At 37.9% G+C, this 20,966-nt stretch overlaps 1 protein-coding gene across 1 annotated transcript; it reads left to right on the plus strand.

The window, feature by feature from the left end:
- Positions 1 to 1,987: 1,987 nt before the first annotated feature.
- serinc4 (serine incorporator 4) lies at positions 1,988 to 20,363 on the plus strand. Its single transcript, XM_077519217.1, has 11 exons — positions 1,988 to 2,636; positions 7,406 to 7,573; positions 9,066 to 9,244; positions 10,646 to 10,725; positions 10,898 to 10,991; positions 12,217 to 12,428; positions 14,121 to 14,216; positions 16,725 to 16,851; positions 16,969 to 17,081; positions 17,263 to 17,416; positions 18,195 to 20,363. Exons 1-11 carry the CDS (start codon positions 2,517 to 2,519, stop codon positions 18,400 to 18,402), a joined length of 1,551 nt encoding a protein of 516 aa, XP_077375343.1. The 5' UTR covers positions 1,988 to 2,516; the 3' UTR covers positions 18,403 to 20,363.
- The last annotated feature ends 603 nt before the right edge of the window (positions 20,364 to 20,966 follow it).

Raw genomic sequence — 20,966 nt, forward strand, 5'->3', positions numbered from 1 at the left:
CCACAAGGCAGAAGTAATTATCTGACAGTGAAAGGGGCCCCCAGGAATGTTGGCCCATGAGCGGCTGATTGCATCTTTCTGAGCAACATGTGTTTGTCACTGGGACAAAATCGTTTACGACCGCTCATGGTGGAATGATCCATCCCGTTAGATATTAGGTGACATATTGAATGGGGGCTTTTGTGATAGTGTACAACTCCGATAGTTAGTTTGAAAGAAAAGTTATTCAAATTCTTAAGAGAGTATTATGATGATTATTGCTAAATAGTTTCATAACCTTTTTATAAGTCTATAACAACAATGTAAGTGCTTACAAATGAATTAATAGATGTCCTTGACGTGCTAACTGAGGTGTTATTTCCGTGGCCGGAGCCAGTTTGGTGGAATGATGCCGGCGTTTTCACCTTTTGTGTTTGCTAGTCTAATCCTCTTTGCTGAGTGTAACCACTCCGTTGTTCTGCAGTTCCTAGAAAGTAGACGTTGGCACTTGGCACTGATTCTGTACCCTTTTTGGACATGCTTAATACCACGTTAAAAGCGTTTGGTTATGCAACAGCCATACCAGCCTTGAGATTTCAGTTGTTTTCCTTTGCAAAACTGAAAGTGTCACGTCACATCCTGCTATTCTGTCTTACTGTTCTGTAACAGTGGGGCATAATAAACAACCCATTTTGCCCAGGACAGGACCAGTTAAACTTCTTTGCCTCCATGTGTTAAAATGCTGTTAACGTCTTTACATTTACGAACACTCACTTTTTTTCCCCCTCCACACTCTGGGGTCTGCTTTGGCAAGTACAAGCAAGCAAGCAGCCAGCCTCAGTTCACACTTGCCGGCTAATGCCAACACGCAATGCACTCACCTGTGTGGTGGGAGAATGACGGCTAGTCAACTGTCTTGAGACTTAGCTAACCCCTACACTGTAAAAGTTGTAGCCCTGCAGTGGTTCTCAGTGGTATGAAGTTTGAAAAGCATAAAGTGGGGATTTACTGATTTATCCACATATGGGAAAATATTATCATAGCTATGATGGAGCACAGCGCAATACTGCAAACGCAATGAACATAGTTAAAAAGCTAAAACTAATACTAAGGTTAATAAAAACTAAACTAAAACATAGCAGATAGGATGGATTTGAGAGTTCACTGAGAATTAGTTTTTAAAGTCAATTTGTATTTATTGTTTGTTGCATTAACGACAGCTTGACGCAGCTCACAGCTGTTTGTCAGAACAGTCTCTGCTTCTTTAAGCCTTGAATGAGTGTAACACAGCATAGCAACAGAGTCCTGTCTGCGATGGTGAAGGTTATCCTCACTGAAAGGAGGACTGAACAACCACAGGATTATCTAGACGCTCTGCCCTGCACACTAACCCAAATCTCATCTGACTCTCTCTTCTTGCACTCAGCGCATTTAAACGGCTACCAGACACGCTCTCTCAATTCACATGTCATCTTCAGCGCAGAAAGTGGCAAACTTTTTTTTTTTTTTTAATGTGTGATCCACTAAAATGCTCTATTGAAACTTTTTATTATTACTGTCAGCATGGGTTGTGTCAAACAAAACATTCCACAAATTCAGAGTAACGCAAGGCAGTGCACAGTGGATACAGTCATCATGCTAATGCTAAATTGCATAATTTTTTTTAATGTAAAAAGTGGACTTCAATCATATTGTTCTCAAAAGCTATTATGATAATCAAGTAAGTTATTAGCCAATAGCATCCCAAATAGTCACTGGCCTATTTCACAAGCACTTTGACTAATGCATGCCTTCATTGTTCATGATGATACATACTGTACAGTCCGCTTCAGCGATTGTAGGTCGTAATGCACCTGATAACTTGTGGGATTATCTATCCTCTTTATGTAAGTGACATTCAGTTTCATATGGTGGGTTGGTAGAGATTGGAGGCAGTCAGTCATCTTAAAAAGAGACAGGGGCATTTTATTTTGACAAAAGGTGAAGTAATCACGATCCACTTTGTCCATCAGAGAGACGCGAGGTGGACATTGGGGGAAGGGAAGCGAGGGACAGATGGGAGTGACACATGGTCGCTGTCAGCCTCCGCTTCTCACCCCCCCCCCCTCGCGGATTCTGTCTAATCTGACCTGGTAGAATCGGGTGAGGGGTTGGGGGAGGGCGCTGGGCATTGGCCACCACCTCGCTCTCTTTTCTGGCAGCAGCCAACAGAGCCGCAGAGCCAAAGCACGCAGGATGTGAGGGGGAAAAAAAGAGGACTCTTTCCCCAGTGAGGCTGTCTCGAGGGAGCTGACGTGATCTGAAGTGGCACTCATGCTGAGGTTTCTACTTGCAGAGAATGCAGCCCAACTTGATTTATTGCTAATCCATCATCAGGAGAACGCAAACACAATCTGCTGCAGGACTGAGCTGCATTTTTTTTTTTTTTTTTATTTATTATGTTTTTCTATCAAGAGTTCCAGGCCTGTTCTAACTTCTGGCCTCTTAAGGATGTGACAGTACGAACTTTGTAGAAAATCGGTGTCGGGTGGAAATTCATGGCCAAATGCCGAGTCGTAGTGGGTGACCAAAAGCAATCTGGAGGCACGATGTCCGCCAACCAGGGTTTGAACCGTCGCAGTGTCTACAATTACTTCCTCAACATGGTGGCCTATCAGGTGAGAGCTGCAGAAGCAACAATGCTGGCAGTGAATGTTACAGCTGATCTTCTTAATAAGTTTGATCAAGTCAGGAATATGATGCAGTCAAGGCTTTGGATGATATTTTTAAATGATGGTGTGGTTTTATCCTAGAAGAACTTTAATGTTTTCCATCAAAATATGAAAAGAATAATCTTACTAATATGTCATTTTTACAGTATATTTCCACATTAATATAAAGTGCTAAATGAAGTCTGGTTTCACAACATTTCACATTTCATGAGAATAATTACAAAATTTGATCATCATAACTATTAACACAGATGGATGCATTTCACAGTTTTTCAACATACAGTATAGTGTATTTTCAAGATTTTTTATTTTTTTTCCAGAGATACAGAAGATCAATCACTTTTCACACAATAATGAGCGACACGGTTTCATTAAAAGTTGCATGAAAGGAGACTGTAAAGTCAACATATGAGCAGCTAGTTATCTTCCCCATGCACACTCAATAACAAATATTTCAAGCTTAACTCGAGATTTATGAATTTTTTTTTTTACATGAAAAATTCCCATTTACTTTTTTTTGGGATAATTTTAACAGAAACCTACCAAATCAACCTTATCTGATACATATTCATTAGTAGACTATATTATTATTATTATTATTATTATTATTATTATTATTATTATAATCCAAATCCTCTAATTTTCAGTCAAATATGAATTCTTTTTGATTTCCTTAGTCCTCTGTGTAGTGAGCTACTTTTTAAATTGATTTACTTAACTTTTAAATGTCATGAAGTGGTTGGGATCGCCACTTCTGGAAATGCAGTAAATGAGTTGAGGAGACGGCAAATCTTGTGTCTTTACTCTCCGCAACAAAACTAATTGTTTGCAGAGTAAGCATGCAGCAAGCCACGCTCCTTCAGATCTTTCAAGTATATCATCCCTTCGAACCCCAAAACAAGATAGCCTCCTCCCTTCCGTGAAAGCTACAGGTTCTCTGTGAATGTTTCTCACTTATGGGTCACCAGACTCACCACATTGAGTTCCATGTGGTTTTGTTTGTAAGTCTTTTTTTTAATGTTTTACTCTTAATTATGTAAAATACAATTAGCTACCTCATTTATAAAATGCATATAAATGCATAGAAATATAGCTAGTAGGAATGTAACGATATCCAAACATCACGACACGATATTATCACGATATGAAGGTCACGATACGATAATTATCACGATATTGTGGGGGCGTTGGCGATATTTAAAAAAGATCACAATATTGTAAAAAAAAAAGAGCTCATACTAAAAAAAAGCACAATATTGTGCTTTTGTACATAACAGCAATGCATATAAACCACCTACAATCTCTAATAACAATATTGAGGCACTTACTTGCTAATGCAAGTACACATTGATCGCTTCACTAGCAAATTAGGTTCCCCTTCATCTGACAATTAGCATAGATTTTAAACATAGAAGGCCAAAACATCCCAAATGAAAATTAAATTGCACTAATAAACTAGCCACTAGAGGGTGCTAGAACTGCACAAATGGAAATCAACCTGACTTTTTTAACAGATGCGTTCCTTTTAAATATTGTGAACATGACGACGACGATATTGTGGCAGTTTTAATATCATGATATCACGATATTGCCCTTATTGTGACATCCCTAATAGCTAGTAAGTAAAACAAGACAATAATGGAGACTGGACTTAAGAAACCCTAAGATAGGCCCACCAAATCCTGAAATCATAACTCTGAATCACCATAGGATTAATAATTTCCAAACCCTAGTCTAACAGTTTTTATAACCGTGTTCCATACATTCATATTTTGCAAAGCAGTCAGCACAAATTGTGAGTAGAAAATAAAGAAAGCTTTGTTTTGTATTCTTTTGCATAAAAAATAACAAGGTAGGTCAACCTGAGATTATGACCAGATGAAATAGCTTCATGGGGCCCTATTTTTGTGCACAGCACAACTTGTCTAGCACCAAGCGCAGTCTAACTGTGCACATTGCTTGAGTTTTATTTCACTTGGTATTTTGCTAGATAGATAGGAAGAGGGTGTCTGTGTTATTGTGCGCCGTTGTGGGAGAGAACACTGCCGACTCCGGGCCAATTGAAGCGGCTCCCCTTATTCCATCCATCCATTTTCTTGACCGCTTATTCCTCACAAGGGTCGCGGGGGCTGCTGGCGCCTATCTCAGCTGGCTCTGGGCAGTAGGCGGGGGACACCCTGGACTGGTTGCCAACCAATCGCAGGGCTCCCCTTATTAATCAATGTAAATTGATTAATATTAAATGATTAAATGTAAATTTAGTGCAGACATAGGTATGCGACCTACATGGTGGAAGGACTTGCTGAGTCCATGCAGGAGATCGGTGCGTGCAAAGTGCATTTACATAAAATGAAATTAAAGAACATCTCTACTTGAGGATGATAGTTGACCGTGCATGTGACATTTTTTATTTTTTAAATGTAATGCCATATCATTTATTTATTTGGTAGAAATACAATGTTCTTTTTGCAAACAAAAATACTTCATCTAAAAAGACACAAAATATCAATACTATTCTTGACCGCTTACATATTCGCTCTGCAAAATGTTGAGGAATGAAAACATCAAATACTGTTTGCGAATGTGACAGTTCTTACAGACTGTAACATTTTATTTGGATCTGGTGAATCAGCTGTTTGTCAAATGCAGATAAAATGACTTGATTTCAGATTGCTGGATTAAAGAGGACAGCGAAGGATAATCAATTGTTTGTTAGATGTCATGTGTAATTCAATGTATCCCCAAAAATGTTTTCCATCTAAAATCATGAAATGATGACCTACTTAGCCACATATCTACCACAATCCAATAATTTGACACCAGTACTCAATCAGAACTCCGTATTCATCCATCACTCCTTTCCGTGATAAGGTAATGGATAATCTTCTCTGCCTTATCCATTAGATTATGACTGACACGTGATGTGCGTATCTGGACCCATTGCACTAACATGATGTTATTGATCATAAACTGTTGTGTATGGCTCGACGCTTGCCTCGGTTTGCTGATTGTGCTACTTTTATTTTAACCATTTATACTGCAAATTAAAATATGTTGGATTGTATTGTAAACTTATAACAATTATGGTTATTGTGCTGTGGCATAACATAAGAAAAAAATACCAGTGATTCAATGATTTACATTCATATATTTTCCATACAGCTTATCCTGCTCAAAATGTTGAGAAAGCTGTTACAGTGGACTGGCCACCAGTCAAATCCAGGACTGAGATAGACAGACACCCCCACTTGCATTCATGCGTATTAATTTTATTGACAATATGTTCTATGTAGCCCCACTAGTATAAATATGGTATTTGATTAATATTGCATTAGTGGAATATGAGTTAAGCAACAAAATCCAGCCTTTTTCATCCATCTCAGGGGGGCGGCCATTTTGCCACTTGCTGTCAACTGAAGATGACATCAGTGTTGCTCAGGTCTCAGGTAACAACCAATCACAGCACAGCTTCAGAAAACAGGTGAGCTGTGATTGGTCGTTGCCTGAGCCCTTATAGCGAATAAGCGTTGAAAATTAACATTTCACAACAACATTCCCTTTTCCTTGTCTGGTGTACCAGTTTGAAACATTGCTTTTTTAGTCACTGATTCAACTTGTTCTTGCTTGTTTGTCTAAGAGTCAACGGGGGCTTTTGATCGTTTCGAAAAGGGCAAATAAAAACAGCACCAAACCTATTGTAACAAATAGGGGGAACCGGGCAGCAGAAGCTACATTGTTTCTCTACAGTATACGAGCCCTCAGAAATAAGGTGGATATTTTGTATTTTCTTGTTAACAAATTGGTGTTTAAACATATATAAACTCGTCCCCTTCCTGCAGTCACATTCTCATGTTGCCGGGATATGTGTGTCCTAATAATCCCAGGAGCTGAGTTGTCTGGAGCTGTATTTAAGAAAACAGTTCACTCAAATTAGGGATCAGGCAAGGAATGGCTCAGAACTCCCATTAAGATGACCCAAGATTCTTCTGTTACTGGCCTGAGACTCAAACCCCTGTCGAATGTGCTAACCAGCCTGCTACGAGCTTGCCTAAGGTTCTTGAGGAGTGAAGTCTTCATACTTTTGCACATCGTGAACTGGCATCGTTATACATGCACACTGCACAGATGCTATTTAATAAGCTCAGCTCACAAGTGACCAGCTGAACAGTAACAGTAGTCTGTCCGTAAGACTAATGGATGTATTGATTTAGCAAAAAATGTTAATGTTAGCCACACTACAGACACAAGTGTAGATATTGTTTGCTAACTTGCTTCAACTAGTATGTGCACATAAGCTAAAAGCACAACATTTAAAAACAAAAGCACTACGTGTATTTTCCGTTTACTTTGACTTCATGGACACTGAGAGCTGGTCAGAAATTTTGGTGGGCCTGATGGAGCTCCCAGGCTGTATTTGGACAGATCTGGTTAGACCAAGAAATTTGGAAATTAATGGGACCGTACTTTAGAGTGATGTTAATGCATCAGGGGGTTTCTGTATCTGCCCTGGATGTGTATGTCTATGGGAAGAGTGCAGCAGAAGGGCCAGGGAAGCTCTGCCTCTCCTGCCTACCATGACCACACATCATTGAAACAAACAAACAAACAAACAAACAAACAAACAAACAAACAAACAAACAAACAAACAAACAAACAAACAAACAAACAAACAAACAAACAAATTACAATATTTACGTGTGTTCTCTCCTCCCCAGATATGCTGCTGCTGTGGACCTGCTCCCTGCTCGCTCTGCTGTGCCTTCTGCCCTCCAGTCAAATCGTCCACCAGCACTCGGGTCATGTACACCATCTTCCACATCATGAGCTGCGCTGTCTCCTGCCTCATGCTGTCACGCACCGTCTCTGAGCTCGTCAGGGAAAATGTGAGTCTTGGGTGTGACCCTTGTGTGTTGTTCATCAATGTGGCCCTTTCAGTGTCACACACGAGTGATTCTCAGTCACCTATTATGGTCTTCACTATAATTGATTGTTTGTCAGGTTTGGAAATGATCCATGTACGGAAATTGGTGGCAATTTCTTATCAGCAGATAATAATAATAATAATAATAAAAAAATAATAATAATAATAATAATAATAATAATTATTATTATTATTATTAGTATTATTATTGTTATTATTACTATTATTATTATTACGTGCAGTGTTGCGTTTTTATGTACTCAAAAGTAGGCAAGGCAAGGCAAGGCAAAAGTAGCCGCGATATTGTTATTGTTTTTTATTAATGTAATTTACAATTCCATATACCTGCTCTAGTATTTCTAATATTTTGATGCAGTTCTTAGCACCATAAATTTAAGTTCTCATTGTCAGACAAAGCTGATCTTTAAATCTTTGTACAGCTCTTTTTCTCATAGAACTGTTTGTTTTTTTTTCCCATGGACATGTTGTGTCCTTGATGGCATGTGACTGGCTGCAGTCACATAAAGCAGCAAGAAAGATGGAGTAACAGACTAGTGCTATAGGGATGGGCAAGTACTGATGTCAAGTATCTTTATTGGACCAATACCCGACCTTCTTTCCTGGTAATGGGACTCGTGACCACCCTCTTGTGGCCATTTTACAAACAGGAGCTAAAAATGAGATGAATAGAAAATTCCTATTAATTTCATGCAATTATAAGGAAAATATGCTATATGGGGATAAATAGGTCTTTCTTTAAAATTATTTGTATCAAAAGTACTAGTGATATTGGGACATGGTATTGATATCGGTGACTACTCAAGAGGTAAGTACTCGGACACAGTAAATTTCGTATAGTAAATTTTGCTCTGAAAAGACTACATTCATTCCCACTCTAAATAAGTAAACAGAGTCACATAAAGGTTTTTTTTTGTTTGTTTTTTTGAATATTTTACTCTTACGAGTATAAAGTTTACTCTGTTTAGACTGGGACTGAATATAGTCTTTTTTAGAGTAAAATTTACTCTACAAAATTTACTGTGTACTGGTATCAGTCTGGAAAAGAAATGGTATTGAACATCCCGAAATGACTCTTAGGATTAAACCACATGCCTATGGTAAGCCTAACTTTTCAATTTTTGTAATATAATTTTTGTAAATATAAAGACATTTTGAATGACATGTTATTGGTCTATGTGTGAAAAGAAAGCCTGTTAGGGAATCCCTACTTGTTTCGTTTTCACCCTGACATCAGCCTCAAGAGAAATGAGGACAAGAAACAGAAGATGGAACAGAATGTTAATTACCTGTAAGCCTTTGACTAACAACTCTGCAAGTTTTTGTGTGTGTTTTATTCAGGGTGTCTTCTATTTGAATCAACATCCACCACATTCAATTAAGACTGTGGTAATGTTCTTACGTGGAGAGTGATGTACTGTTTGTGTTTGTTTCAGGTGCCTTTCTTTAACATGGTGTGTGATCAGGCGCATGGTGGAGGTCACTGTGAAATGCTTGTAGGCTACTCAGCAGTCTACAGAGTCTGCTTTGGCACGTCCTGTTTCTACCTAATGATGGCCATCTTCCTTGTAGATGTCAAGTCGAGTCAGGACTTCAGAGCACTCATACACAATGGGTCAGTGATGATGCTGTTCATCTCATCTTTTGCTCTTCAAAATATGACTCCGAAAAATATTTTTGAAAAATGAAAGAAATAGACATGTTCATTTAACTGGACCAAAACACTTTCAATATAAATACTGTAAACAGGTAATGCCTTACAATAAAAGAGAAAAAGAAAATAAAGTCAAATAGAAAATTTGGAATTGAGGAATTTTGCAGTTTTGCTGCTCTCAAGCCGTTATGAATTTTAACAACACTGTCAGATTTTGTTCTGCTGTGACTTTAGTTACGATGTACAGTAACCTCGTTAGCCATAAAAGGTGTGCTTTACTACAATCTATAAGTGGAAAGTGTTTGTCTCTACTCCTCACCTGACCTCCAGCTGGTCTATTTTAACCTCTTTGTTGTCACACTTTCCTCACCCGCCCGGTCGATTAGAGCTGTGACGTGTTTGGGATTAGGTTTTGACATGCTGGGTTGCTGGCCGTCTCTGCCGTTAATCTGCTCAGAGTAGTAGTCTTATCTGGGCCTTGATGAAAGATTTCAGGTTCTTTGGCAAAGGTTATGGAGCACATAGTGGGCTACTGGGGGGTAATGACCTCGTGCCCTGACGGCAACTTTTCAACAGGGGGGGTAAAAAAAAAAAAAAAAAGTATCATGCGGAAGTTATAAAAGCTGCAGTGTTTTCGTATGCAAATGTTTCTTAATTATAATGAAAGTTCAATCTGTAATTATGTGATACAATAAAGGTATTTTAATACCAGATAATTCTAACATCTAACAAATATTTTATGTTTAAATCATGTACTTGTTCAGTTGCAAAATTTCACAGCAAAAAATAAGAGGTTACAAAAAATTGTGCTCCATAAAAAGGCAAGTTGTCATTTAAAGCAACAGCACACACACATATCCTATATTTAAAGGTTTTTCAATTTGTTTTGAAATAAAATTCATAAGGATGTGCTAAATTCTTCATAAATCATTAGTAAACAGTAGTATTATACACATAATGCCAACTCACCTTTAGGCCATGATTGTGTCACTTTATGATAATCTGCTCTGTTAAATGTATTATAAAACCTCAGTGAGTTTTTACCATTTATAGTTGGCAAAATTATTATTATTATTATTATTATTATTATTATTATTATTATTATTATTATTATTATTATTATTATTTAATGCTATCAACAACACATCTTTAGAATCCTGAGATGAAGCATAATTCACCAAATAGGATAGTTAGAGCAAAAATAGCTAATAATAATAATAATAATAATAATAATAATAATAATAATAATAATAATAATAATAATAATAATAATAATAATAATGATAATAACAAGAGCTACTTATACCCTTGTGTATGTCACTTATAAATGAACGTTTTTGTTTTCTTTATTTCATCACTCAGTTTCTGGTTCCTGAAACTTATCACATTGCTTGGGATGTGTGCTGCTGCCTTCTTCATTCCAACAGAGTCATTCCTCCATGGTGAGAAAGAATTCTACTGTACCTCCTTTATATTCCTGCTAGAGGGCAGCAAATGATAGCCTTAGTAGTGAATTGATGCTTGATGAACAAGAGTACACGGTTGTGTGGTGTGACCTTGTCAAAAAACATCGTGACATGTTTTTTTTTTTTTCCCCCCCCCCCTGATATTCAGCTTGGCATTACGTTGGTGTGGTGGGAGGATTTGCCTTCATCCTCATCCAACTTATCCTCATTACAGCTTTTGCACATACCTGGAACAAAAACTGGTGAGTGTGAATTTAATTGTCAAAGTATGAGGTGAACAAATCCTAAACTATTTGACTAAATCACCTTCAACAGAAAGCTGGTATGTAACAGTTTTTCAAAATAACTTGACAAAGATTAAGGTACAAGAATTTGTGACCTCGGTATCCTCCATTTTTCTATATGAGGCCCTCAAAGAAAAAGATTTGGACACCTCTTGTTTAGATCTTCAAGATTCCTGATTGTTAAATGAATAAACTTATAAATACCCAAAATGTCTTGTTTATTAGAGTGGAAGTCGATCTAATTGTCTTTACAATAATATGTTGTATGTGCCGCCCATAGTCTAAACATATTGTGTATGTGGAATATGGTTTAAGCAGCAAAATCCATCTCAGAGATCGCCATTTTGTCACTTGCTGTCGAGTTGCTCAGGGTTTAGATAATGACCAATCATGACTCAGCTTCAGAAAACAGGTGAGCCGTGATTGGTCATTGCCTGAGCACAACTCTAATGTCAGCTACCGTGTTGTAGATTAAATAAAAATAATTTGGGGGTTGACTTCCCCTTTAAAAGTTCACGCATCCAATCTATCAAACATCAAACAAGTCAGTGGAATGACCAAATTAATCGTTTTGATATTGGCAGAGAACATCTTGTGATTTGTACAATGGTGCAACCCACATATTCCACTGCTGCTCATACCACGAGTGCATGTTGCTTACAAATGTGGCCCTATAAACAGGCTTTTTTTTTTTTTTTTATGACAAAGAAATCCTCTCCCAGCGCTATGTTTCGAAGGGCGTGTCACTTTTGTTCTTCATTCAGTTGGCAGCCATTGTCTCAGATTCTATTTGCTGTTTTTCTGTACTCCATCCTGAGTCACATCTGCAGTGACAGTGCCGCTAAGAGGATTTATTCATTCAGGACTTTTTCCCAAGGCAAATCCTCAATTTTCCCATTCAAACTAAGCCATTAAAAAGGCACTGCACCCAAATTGGACAGTAATGCTCGAGATAATGTCTGCTCAAAAGTAATCTGGCAATCTGGGTTGACCATAGCAACAGCAGTTATTTTTGTTAGAAGTGACTGTTCTATGAAAAAGATTTTAGGGCTACAATAGCAATGAGATTATTAAATATGCGCATGCAATTTATGACATAAAAAAAAAAAACATCCATGATTGATGAACTATAAGTTCTGTGATGTGCATCTTTTACCTCAACTGTCCTCTATCCTGCTTTTAGGCTTACTGGAGCCGCAGAAAATAAACGTTGGTATTTAGCGGTGATGTGCGCCACCCTTTTCTTTTACACCATCGCCACGATGGCCTTCACCTTCATGTACAAATACTACACACACCCCATCGCCTGCCAATTCAACAAGGCCCTGCTGTGGATCAACTTGGGACTCTGCTGCCTCATGTCCTTCATTGCTGTCACGCCCTGCGTAAAACAGAGTGAGTCCGTGAAATACGCTTGTACGTCTGTCATCGACTCACGGTCGCTAAATAACACGTTTGCCAGCTATGCAAACATGCCCTCTACTGAAACTACTGCCGCTGCAGATAATAATAATAATTAGATGAAGGCTAATATCTGTTTTTCACAGCAGGCTTGTTGTACCTGAACATGTTGGATTTAAAGGAGAAGTCAACCCAAAAATTGCACAATAATGTGATATATTCTATGCAGCCCCACAAGTCTAAACCCGATATTCTGATTAATATTGCATTTGTGAAACACAGTGTTATACCTGAACGAGTTCAATGAACGAAAGTTCATGAAGTCTTCAGATTTTGGGCAAACGTGAGCTGAACATTGTGTATTTTTGCTTTGTGAGCATTTCTGTGAACAAGTTCCTTCTGAGGCCAATGAACAGTTGAACTATGAACTAGTTCATTTCTGGATTGATGAAATTAGTTTAAAGGAGAAGTCAGCCCATTTTTTTTTTTTTTTTTACAATTATATGTTATGCACAGCCCTACTAGACTAAATGTGATATTTTGGTTAATATTGCGTTAGTTAAGCAACAAAATCGACTAAAGATGACATCATTATTGCTCAGGTCTCAGGTGACAACCAATCACAGCTCATCTTCAGAAAACAGATGAGCTGTGATTGGTCGTTGCCTGAGACCTGAGCAACTGTGATGTCATCTTCAGTCGACAGCAAGTGCCAAAATGGCCGCCCCTTGAGATGGAGAAAAAAGTCTGCATTTTGCTTCATAACTCATATTCCACAAATGTAATATTAATCAGAATTTCATGTTTACACTAGTGAGTTCACATATAACGTATCGTTGTCAAACAATGTTTAAGGTTGACTTCCTCTTTAAAAAAAATTCAATTATAATGAACTATGAACTGAATTAGGTCATTTTAAAATTTGTGAGCTGAACTTTGAACTAGCTCATGTAGAAAATGAACTTTCCAAACGCTAGTGGAATATGAATTAATCAGCAAAATCCAGCTGTTTTGATCCATCTCAGGGTGCGGCCATTTTACCACTTGCAGTTGACTGAAAATGACATCACAGTTGCTTAGACACAACGAACAATCACGGCTCAGCTTGCAGCTGTCACATGACCAAACTCAGAAAACACGTGACTGTGGTTGTTACCCGAGCCTTGAGCAACTATGATGTCATTTTCAGTCAGCAGCAAGTTGCAAAATGCCCGCCACCTGAGATGGGAAAAAAAAGAATGCTTTTTGCTGCTTAGTTCATGTTCCACAAATACAATTTGCTGTGTTTACACTAGAGGGGTCACATAGAACATATTATTGTCAAGAAAATTATTCAGTTGACTTCCTCTTTAAAGATCAGCTGCCAAGAAACATTCATCTTCAATATTTTGACATTTTGGGGCATACAGGAGCCATTGAACAATCTTAAATAAAAACAAATGATTTGCTTTTAAACAGCTTAGCAATATGATTTAACACTATTGTAAACATACATTTATTTCAGGACTGTGTTAATTCTAATCAACATATTCATTTTCATTGGATTATAACAGTGCTGTTTTTTTCCGCTAACTTTTGTGAGGTCAAGAACAATGTCAAAATACATCAGTTTTACACACATTTTATACATAAATTATTTTTAACTTGTTTGAAATGTACAAAATATGTATATTTATGTCTTTGCAGAGCAACCACGATCCGGGCTCCTTCAGGCCTCCATCATCAGCTGTTATGTCATGTATCTCACTTTTTCTGCATTGTCCAGTCGGCCTCCTGAAAAAGGTGAGATCAACGGAACTGAGGAAGACAAGAAGAATTATTTCCATTCATCACTAATTCACGCACTGCATGAATAGTCACAAAATGTGTCTTCTGCTTTCATTCATTTGTGAATGCAGCAAAGAGGCACGTGCACGCACACGTGCACACTGAGAGCAACTAATTGATCCGGTGCCTTGCTCAAGGGCACTTCAGCCATGGATAGGTGGAGTGCTATAATGCTGCATTCAGGGGTGCTGTCAGGATTCGTAAAAACTAGGGATGAATGATTCCACTTGTTTTCCCAGTATGAGTACTGAGTAGTCACCAATACCATTCCATTTTCTCTTCTTCTAATTTTCAATTTCTTGTTCTCGGTCATTCCATATATGTGCGACTCGAGTGAAACTTCTTTTCAGAGGCCCCTTTTCAAAGGTGGCACGCACATAGGTGTTCACACACCAGCACATACACACATACAGATAATCTGAGATGAGATGTGCTCTGACACGCATGCTGGGCTGGTGGCCTGTGGCGAGACCAGACTGACGGATATTTGTTTCGCATTCCACTTGAATCCATTGACAACATAATAACAGAGGCACAAAACTCATTACATGTTGGATAAAAACTGCAATTAGTCGGTTTCATGCAGGTGACGAAAGCACAGCTTCAGTGAAAGATTGTACAGAAAAAAACGACTTTTTAACATTTAGGTTCATTCTCAAAGTCCAATATTTCCATTTTCCCGACCTTTATTAGATTACAGCATATTTGTAGTTACTGTATATATACGTTAACCAAATGTTATCGACTCAGGTCTTTGTTCCGCTATCTGTCCCCGGAAGGCTTATTGTGCTCTATGACCACACACACACATGCACACACAAAAAAAAACCCACTATCAAAGATGCAATGGAAAAGACAGAAAGTAAGACATGCTCCCCCATTCTTGATAACGTGTCAAAGTATGTGATGGGTGAAATGAAGAGGTCAAATTTTGTGCAATGCATTTAAAAAGATTGGAGTGACAACAGAATAATCTTTAACATGTCAAGTGGTGCATGACTGACATTTTTACATTTTGAACAACTACTTGTTATTTTTTGTTACTTTTACAAAGTATGTTTCTTGGACGGGTTTTTCCTGTGATGACAAATTGCTTGCATGTTTTAAATGCTTGGTCAATACCAGGTGTCTGCAACATGCGGCTCTGGAGCCACATGTGGCTCTTTAGTCCCTTCTCTTGTCCTCTGGATCTCTTAAAAAAAAAAAAAAAAAAAAAAAAAAAAAAAAAAATTAAAAAAAGTAAAAATTAATATATATTTTTTCACATATTTATTTGATTTTTTAAGATAAAACATTCTATGACTGAATTCACAATTTAGATTGAAAAATGAATAATTAAATATTTAAAAAATGTCAAAGTCCAAATTTGTAAGTTGTCAGAAAGAGACAAAAGGTAGATGAAAAAGTGATTTTTTTTTAAAAAGTGACCATAAAATATCCAAAAAGGAAAAAGAAAAATGTAAAATTACCATATACAATAATCTACACACAATTGAAAAAAAAAAGAAAATTTATTTTAAAAGGGCAGAAAAGAAAATGTTCAAAAAGTAACTATAAAATGTTCAAAAACAAAAGAAGGCAGAAAATTACCATATAAAGTCCACAAAATTGCCATAAAATGTCCAAAAAAGGAAGAAGAGAGGCAGAAATTTACCATAACATTTGCATACAATTGCCAAAAATGTCAGAAATTTGACAAAAAGGAATGAAAAACCTGATAAATTACACACACAAAAAAATAAACAGAACAAAAACAGAAGCCGGAAGGTAGAAGAAAATGAATCTCAAAGTATCAGATGCTGCCTATTTTCTGTTATGGTGCAGTTTTTATTATCTTTTGGGCCCTCAGTACATTAGACTAATACGAAAGCACTGTTTCATTCGTTAGAACGTTCAAAGGCTTTGCGGCTCCAGACAGATTTTTTCTTATTTATTTGGCCTAAAATGGCTCTTTTGACAGGAAAGGTTGCTGACCCCTGGTCAACGCAGATGATTGTGGTTCTGAGAAATATTTGTTTCTTTAAGATACTCATTCACTCCCAAAGACGTATTTATACGTTTTTTAGGTTTTTGTTTGCTAGAGTTTTTGTATGAAGGCTTTGATGCAGTTTCTGACCTGAAGTGGTCGCTTAAAGTGATAGTAGTTATTACAAAAAAAAAAAAAAAAAAAGTGTGCTTCATCTGTTTCATTATGAAACAGATGAAGCACACTTTTTTTTGTAATAATTACCATCGCTTTCAGCTTCCACTTCAGAAACTGCATCAAAGCCTTCATACAAAAACTCTAGCAAACAAAAACCTAAAAAACGTATAAATACGTCTTTGGGAGTGAATGAGTTAATAATGGTACATTTTAATCTGATATTTCCCAGGTCAAAAACTCTAAAAAGTATCCAAAAGACATGTCTGCCTTTATGAGGCGCCATACATATTTTAAACCGTCTGTGTTCTTCTCTGTGTTAGTTGTGTATCAGGGCATGAACATGACAGTATGTTACCCCAGCGTTGGGCAGGATGGGATCCAGAATGAGGGCAATGCTGTGGCCATAATCGGAGCTGCAATCATGTACTGCTGTGTTCTTTTTGCATGGTAAGGACACGTCATACATGTCGATCACATCATACAAGACTGTAGAAAAAGTACAGAGTTGTTAAGCATTACTTTAAGAAAGCAAGCTGTGTAAATGAATGGGTTCTGTTTCCTCAGCAATGAAGCATCCTACCTTGCAGAGGTGTTTGGTCCATTTTGGATGATTAAAGTTTACCGTTATGAGTTCCAGAAGGCCACCTGCTGTTTCTGCTGCCCTGAGGAAGAGGAAGGTTTGTATTATGGCAGTTATCACGCCTCACCTTGACAACAGAATCATGTCAAGTAGTTTTGTGGGAAGGAGATGTATGGCGTATTGCTAAATGTTGTCAAACTTTTCTATTTTGCTGTTTTCTGCTTTGTGGCTTGGTTCATCGTGTCCCTTTATATCGTCTTCTTTCCATCGTTTTTCAGTCGAGGAAGAGTTTGTGATTGATGACGACAACAAGGGCTGTCAGAAGGTTATTCATAATGAGACGCAGAGAGTGGCCTACAGCTACTTCTTCTTCCATTTCGTCTTCTTCTTGGCCTCACTTTATGTCATGATGACCCTCACCAACTGGTTCAGGTCAGTCAATGAAAGCTTTGCTTTGCTGGTCAGCATTCCCTTTCGTAAAGTGTGGACTTATTGTGATGGAATGGACTCTTTGCACATAATCTCTCATTACCGAAATGTGCCTCAGTTTTGAAAAATTGTGTTGTTTGAACGTGGGTTGAGAGGACTTTCTCAAACATTTCCAGTTATCTAAAGCTGCATTTTGAAATTTTATCCAAAATATGTTCACAATAGCCTTTTAATTGGACCAGTTATGACTGAAATATTTTTAATTTAGATTTAGATTAATGCCTTAGCTGTTCATAATTGGAATTTATGTAAGCCTCTAGCCAATAGTTTTCAGGCTGGATCTGGGTTCGAATTTCCCGCCTTCTGTTTGCGGATGTGATGTCATCTGTGCATTGGGAAAACGCAGTTAAATTTTTCGGGCACAGGTGGCAATAGTGATTTGAAATTCAATTTTCTGTGTTCAGTAGCTTTAAGTTAACAATATCTGTCAGCTTGTTCTGTACATACTGTAAACTGGACTGGCCCAAATAATTAGCCCTCAGTTCAGTTTGCTCCCTCAAAATTGCAGGCTGGTCTCTTGTGGTAAAATGGAGGAAAATATAATTGAATAGCACCACATCGGCCCCATAAGACATCGGCCCACCAGGCATCTGCCCTGTTTGCCAGATGGCCAGTCCAGCCCTGCGCATCGTGCTCCACTCTTTTGTCACTCAAAAACCATAATGTGATTTCTGAGCTGGTTTTGATGTCGCTAAACCTTGAAGCGCGTTGCCTCCTCCAGCTATGAGTCGGCAGTGCTGGAGACCACCTTCACCCACGGGAGCTGGTCGACTTTCTGGGTGAAGATGTCGTCGTGCTGGGCCTGCGTGATCCTCTACCTCTGGCTGCTGCTGGCCCCCTTGTGCAGCTGCCAAAATGATTCCAGACCGCGTCGATCCCGCATCAAGCGACGCTCGCCGTCCTCCCGTCACGTCACCGTCAGCGTCTGACGGGCAGCATGGAGGCCATTCCTCTGCAGGGACGCCCCGTCGAGGTGTCACGGATGGAGGTCACGTGGTTCACAGGTCAGGGACTCACGTTGCTGTGAAACGGACGAATATGACTTGATGTCACAGGCTTAATGAAGACTTGACGGTATGAATTGCCAAAGTGAACAGAAGCGGTGAACTGCCACTGATGGACGACACAGTGAATAGGTGCACACGTTTTGTCACTTCAAGAGAATTTCTACATTATTGTAAAAATACAACACAAGACTGTTACATCACTTTTGTCTTTTTCAAAAGACAACGTTATTGCATTTTTTTTTTTTTTTTTTTTTCTTGGACCCAGAAGTGAGCCATTTGAGGTCCGGACCTAGCTGCTGTTGTGCACGCAGATGGCATATGTACAGATGTTTACTTTTCGTTTTTGTTTTTTAAAGACGACTGGACTTAAATTTTAGCTCAACCAATTTCTACACTTTACTTGTGAACACGTTTTCAAGTATGTCAGTGTCAATTGACACGATGAATGCACTCATTTTAAATGCTGCTTCCATCAAGTGAGACCCACATTCCAATTATGCTTTTTTGTCATTTTGTCTAAAAATGTACTAATTTAAAAAAAACAGATAATACACAATTATTTTTAATATGTTGCTACTTTGACTACATGAAAAGGCCATTCAATATTTCTGCTTATTTAAACTGGAATCCAATATTTAAAAAAAATGTGAATCTGTCATGCTGAGAGTATCATCTGCTGTCTTTGCTATGGAGTAATGTTACATTGCTCGTGTCCAGAGTTGCACAGCTTCACATTATTAGCACCTCTCACTTATGACTGACTCCCTGCTTCATGTAATTGAACACCTGCTGATTAATAACACTCCAATTAATACCTTTAATTTCAGTGAGATAAGATCTGCTTGTTCATAGTGTGCCATGTGTACAATTCAAATTAAATAATGATAGAGGCACTTAAAAGCACGAGTAGGGGACATGTATTCCGCTATGGCTCCCCCTGTAGTTTTAAGGTGGAATTACATCATATGAACACAGCAAGAAGCATTTGCTAACATTTGTCTGCTTTGGTCAGAAGCTTAAGAAGTCAATTAATATAAATACAAAACACTAAAAGAACTTGCTTGTTTTCTAACTTTTTATTCACTCACTCACTCACTCACTCACTCACTCACTCACTCAAAACAACTTTGTCTGGGCAAAAGCCAAAGAACAATTTGTTTTGTGTTAAAAATAGGGTTACAATCCCCTTTATATCATCTCAAGTATTACAGAATGATAAGGCAGCTAAAAATGTGAGAAAACATGAATAAATATGCAATGAAGACGAATGTCTGTCCTATATATGACCGCTGATCAGTTCACCTTTTAGTCTCCGACTGTAATTTGAAAATGGATGGATGAAAATGGTGTTTTTGTTACCCCAGTTATACAAATCCAGCCAGCAGTGCTCAATGAAAATATGTCCAGAAAGGTTAGAAGCTTTCTGCTTCTTGCCTTTACAGCTAGTCAATGAAACGTTTTTCCATTTGTGAAATTTTTGGAAGAATTATGCCCAATCCCTGTGTGTTTGGGAATTGCAGTACTGCAGTACTACCACAATGCACCTAAATAGTAGATGTAGCATTGTGTTCATTTACCCTATAGTGAATTCTTCTGAGAACAAATTACTGTTGAAATACTTCGAGGAAGTGTGCTGTGAACTAAAGTACTTCTTACCCCAAATCAACATTCCTTTTGAGGTTGATGGGTGTGTCACACGTCACACTGGTACTGAAGGGAGCCCTGCCCAGCCTGTCTGTGATGACTTGCGTACAGCTGATGAACAGCAGTGGTTCAGTCTTGTTGTAGATTTAATGCTATTTTTCTTTTCTTTTTTAAAATACGTTTTCTTGCAAATCACGTGTCTTCTGTTTTGTTTGTCTAATAAATAGCAGTCCATATTACACCCTGTCATAAGAAGTTTTTTCCAATAAAATTAAAACCCTATAAAGCCAAATGTATCATATTAAATACAAGACATTTTGAGCCCTCTATTTCATGAGTATAATCATTTTTTTCCCATTAAAACCCTGACGTATATGATCTGACACATGCATTGTACTTCCATTAGAGGGCAGTATCACCCAGCTGATGGCTTTTCCAGTGACCTTGTAAGATCGCCCCAGGTTGAGAAAGGAGAGACACCTATACTATTAACAGTGGGAAATGTTCTTTCTGATTTTTGGAAATACTATTATGTTTGATGTCTTTTTATTATTACATTTTTGACAGTTATAAATGAATGAATTTAAAGCATTGTGACCAGATGTATCAAATATGACACAAATCCAAAGCCATATGTGGAATGGGGTGGGAACCTCTGGGTACCTCACGATACTATACGATATGCGATACAAGGCTCACGATAACAATTATCTCGCGATATGACAATATCCGCGATTATCAATATATTGGTCAGGTAATAAGTCCACGATAATCTACAAAAAAACAAATAAAGACATAAACTGATGTTTTTTCAATGAAAAAATAGTTTCATTTTGTACCAT

The sequence above is a fragment of the Festucalex cinctus genome, chromosome 4, assembly GCF_051991245.1.
Source record: "Festucalex cinctus isolate MCC-2025b chromosome 4, RoL_Fcin_1.0, whole genome shotgun sequence".
NCBI lineage: Eukaryota > Metazoa > Chordata > Actinopteri > Syngnathiformes > Syngnathidae > Festucalex > Festucalex cinctus.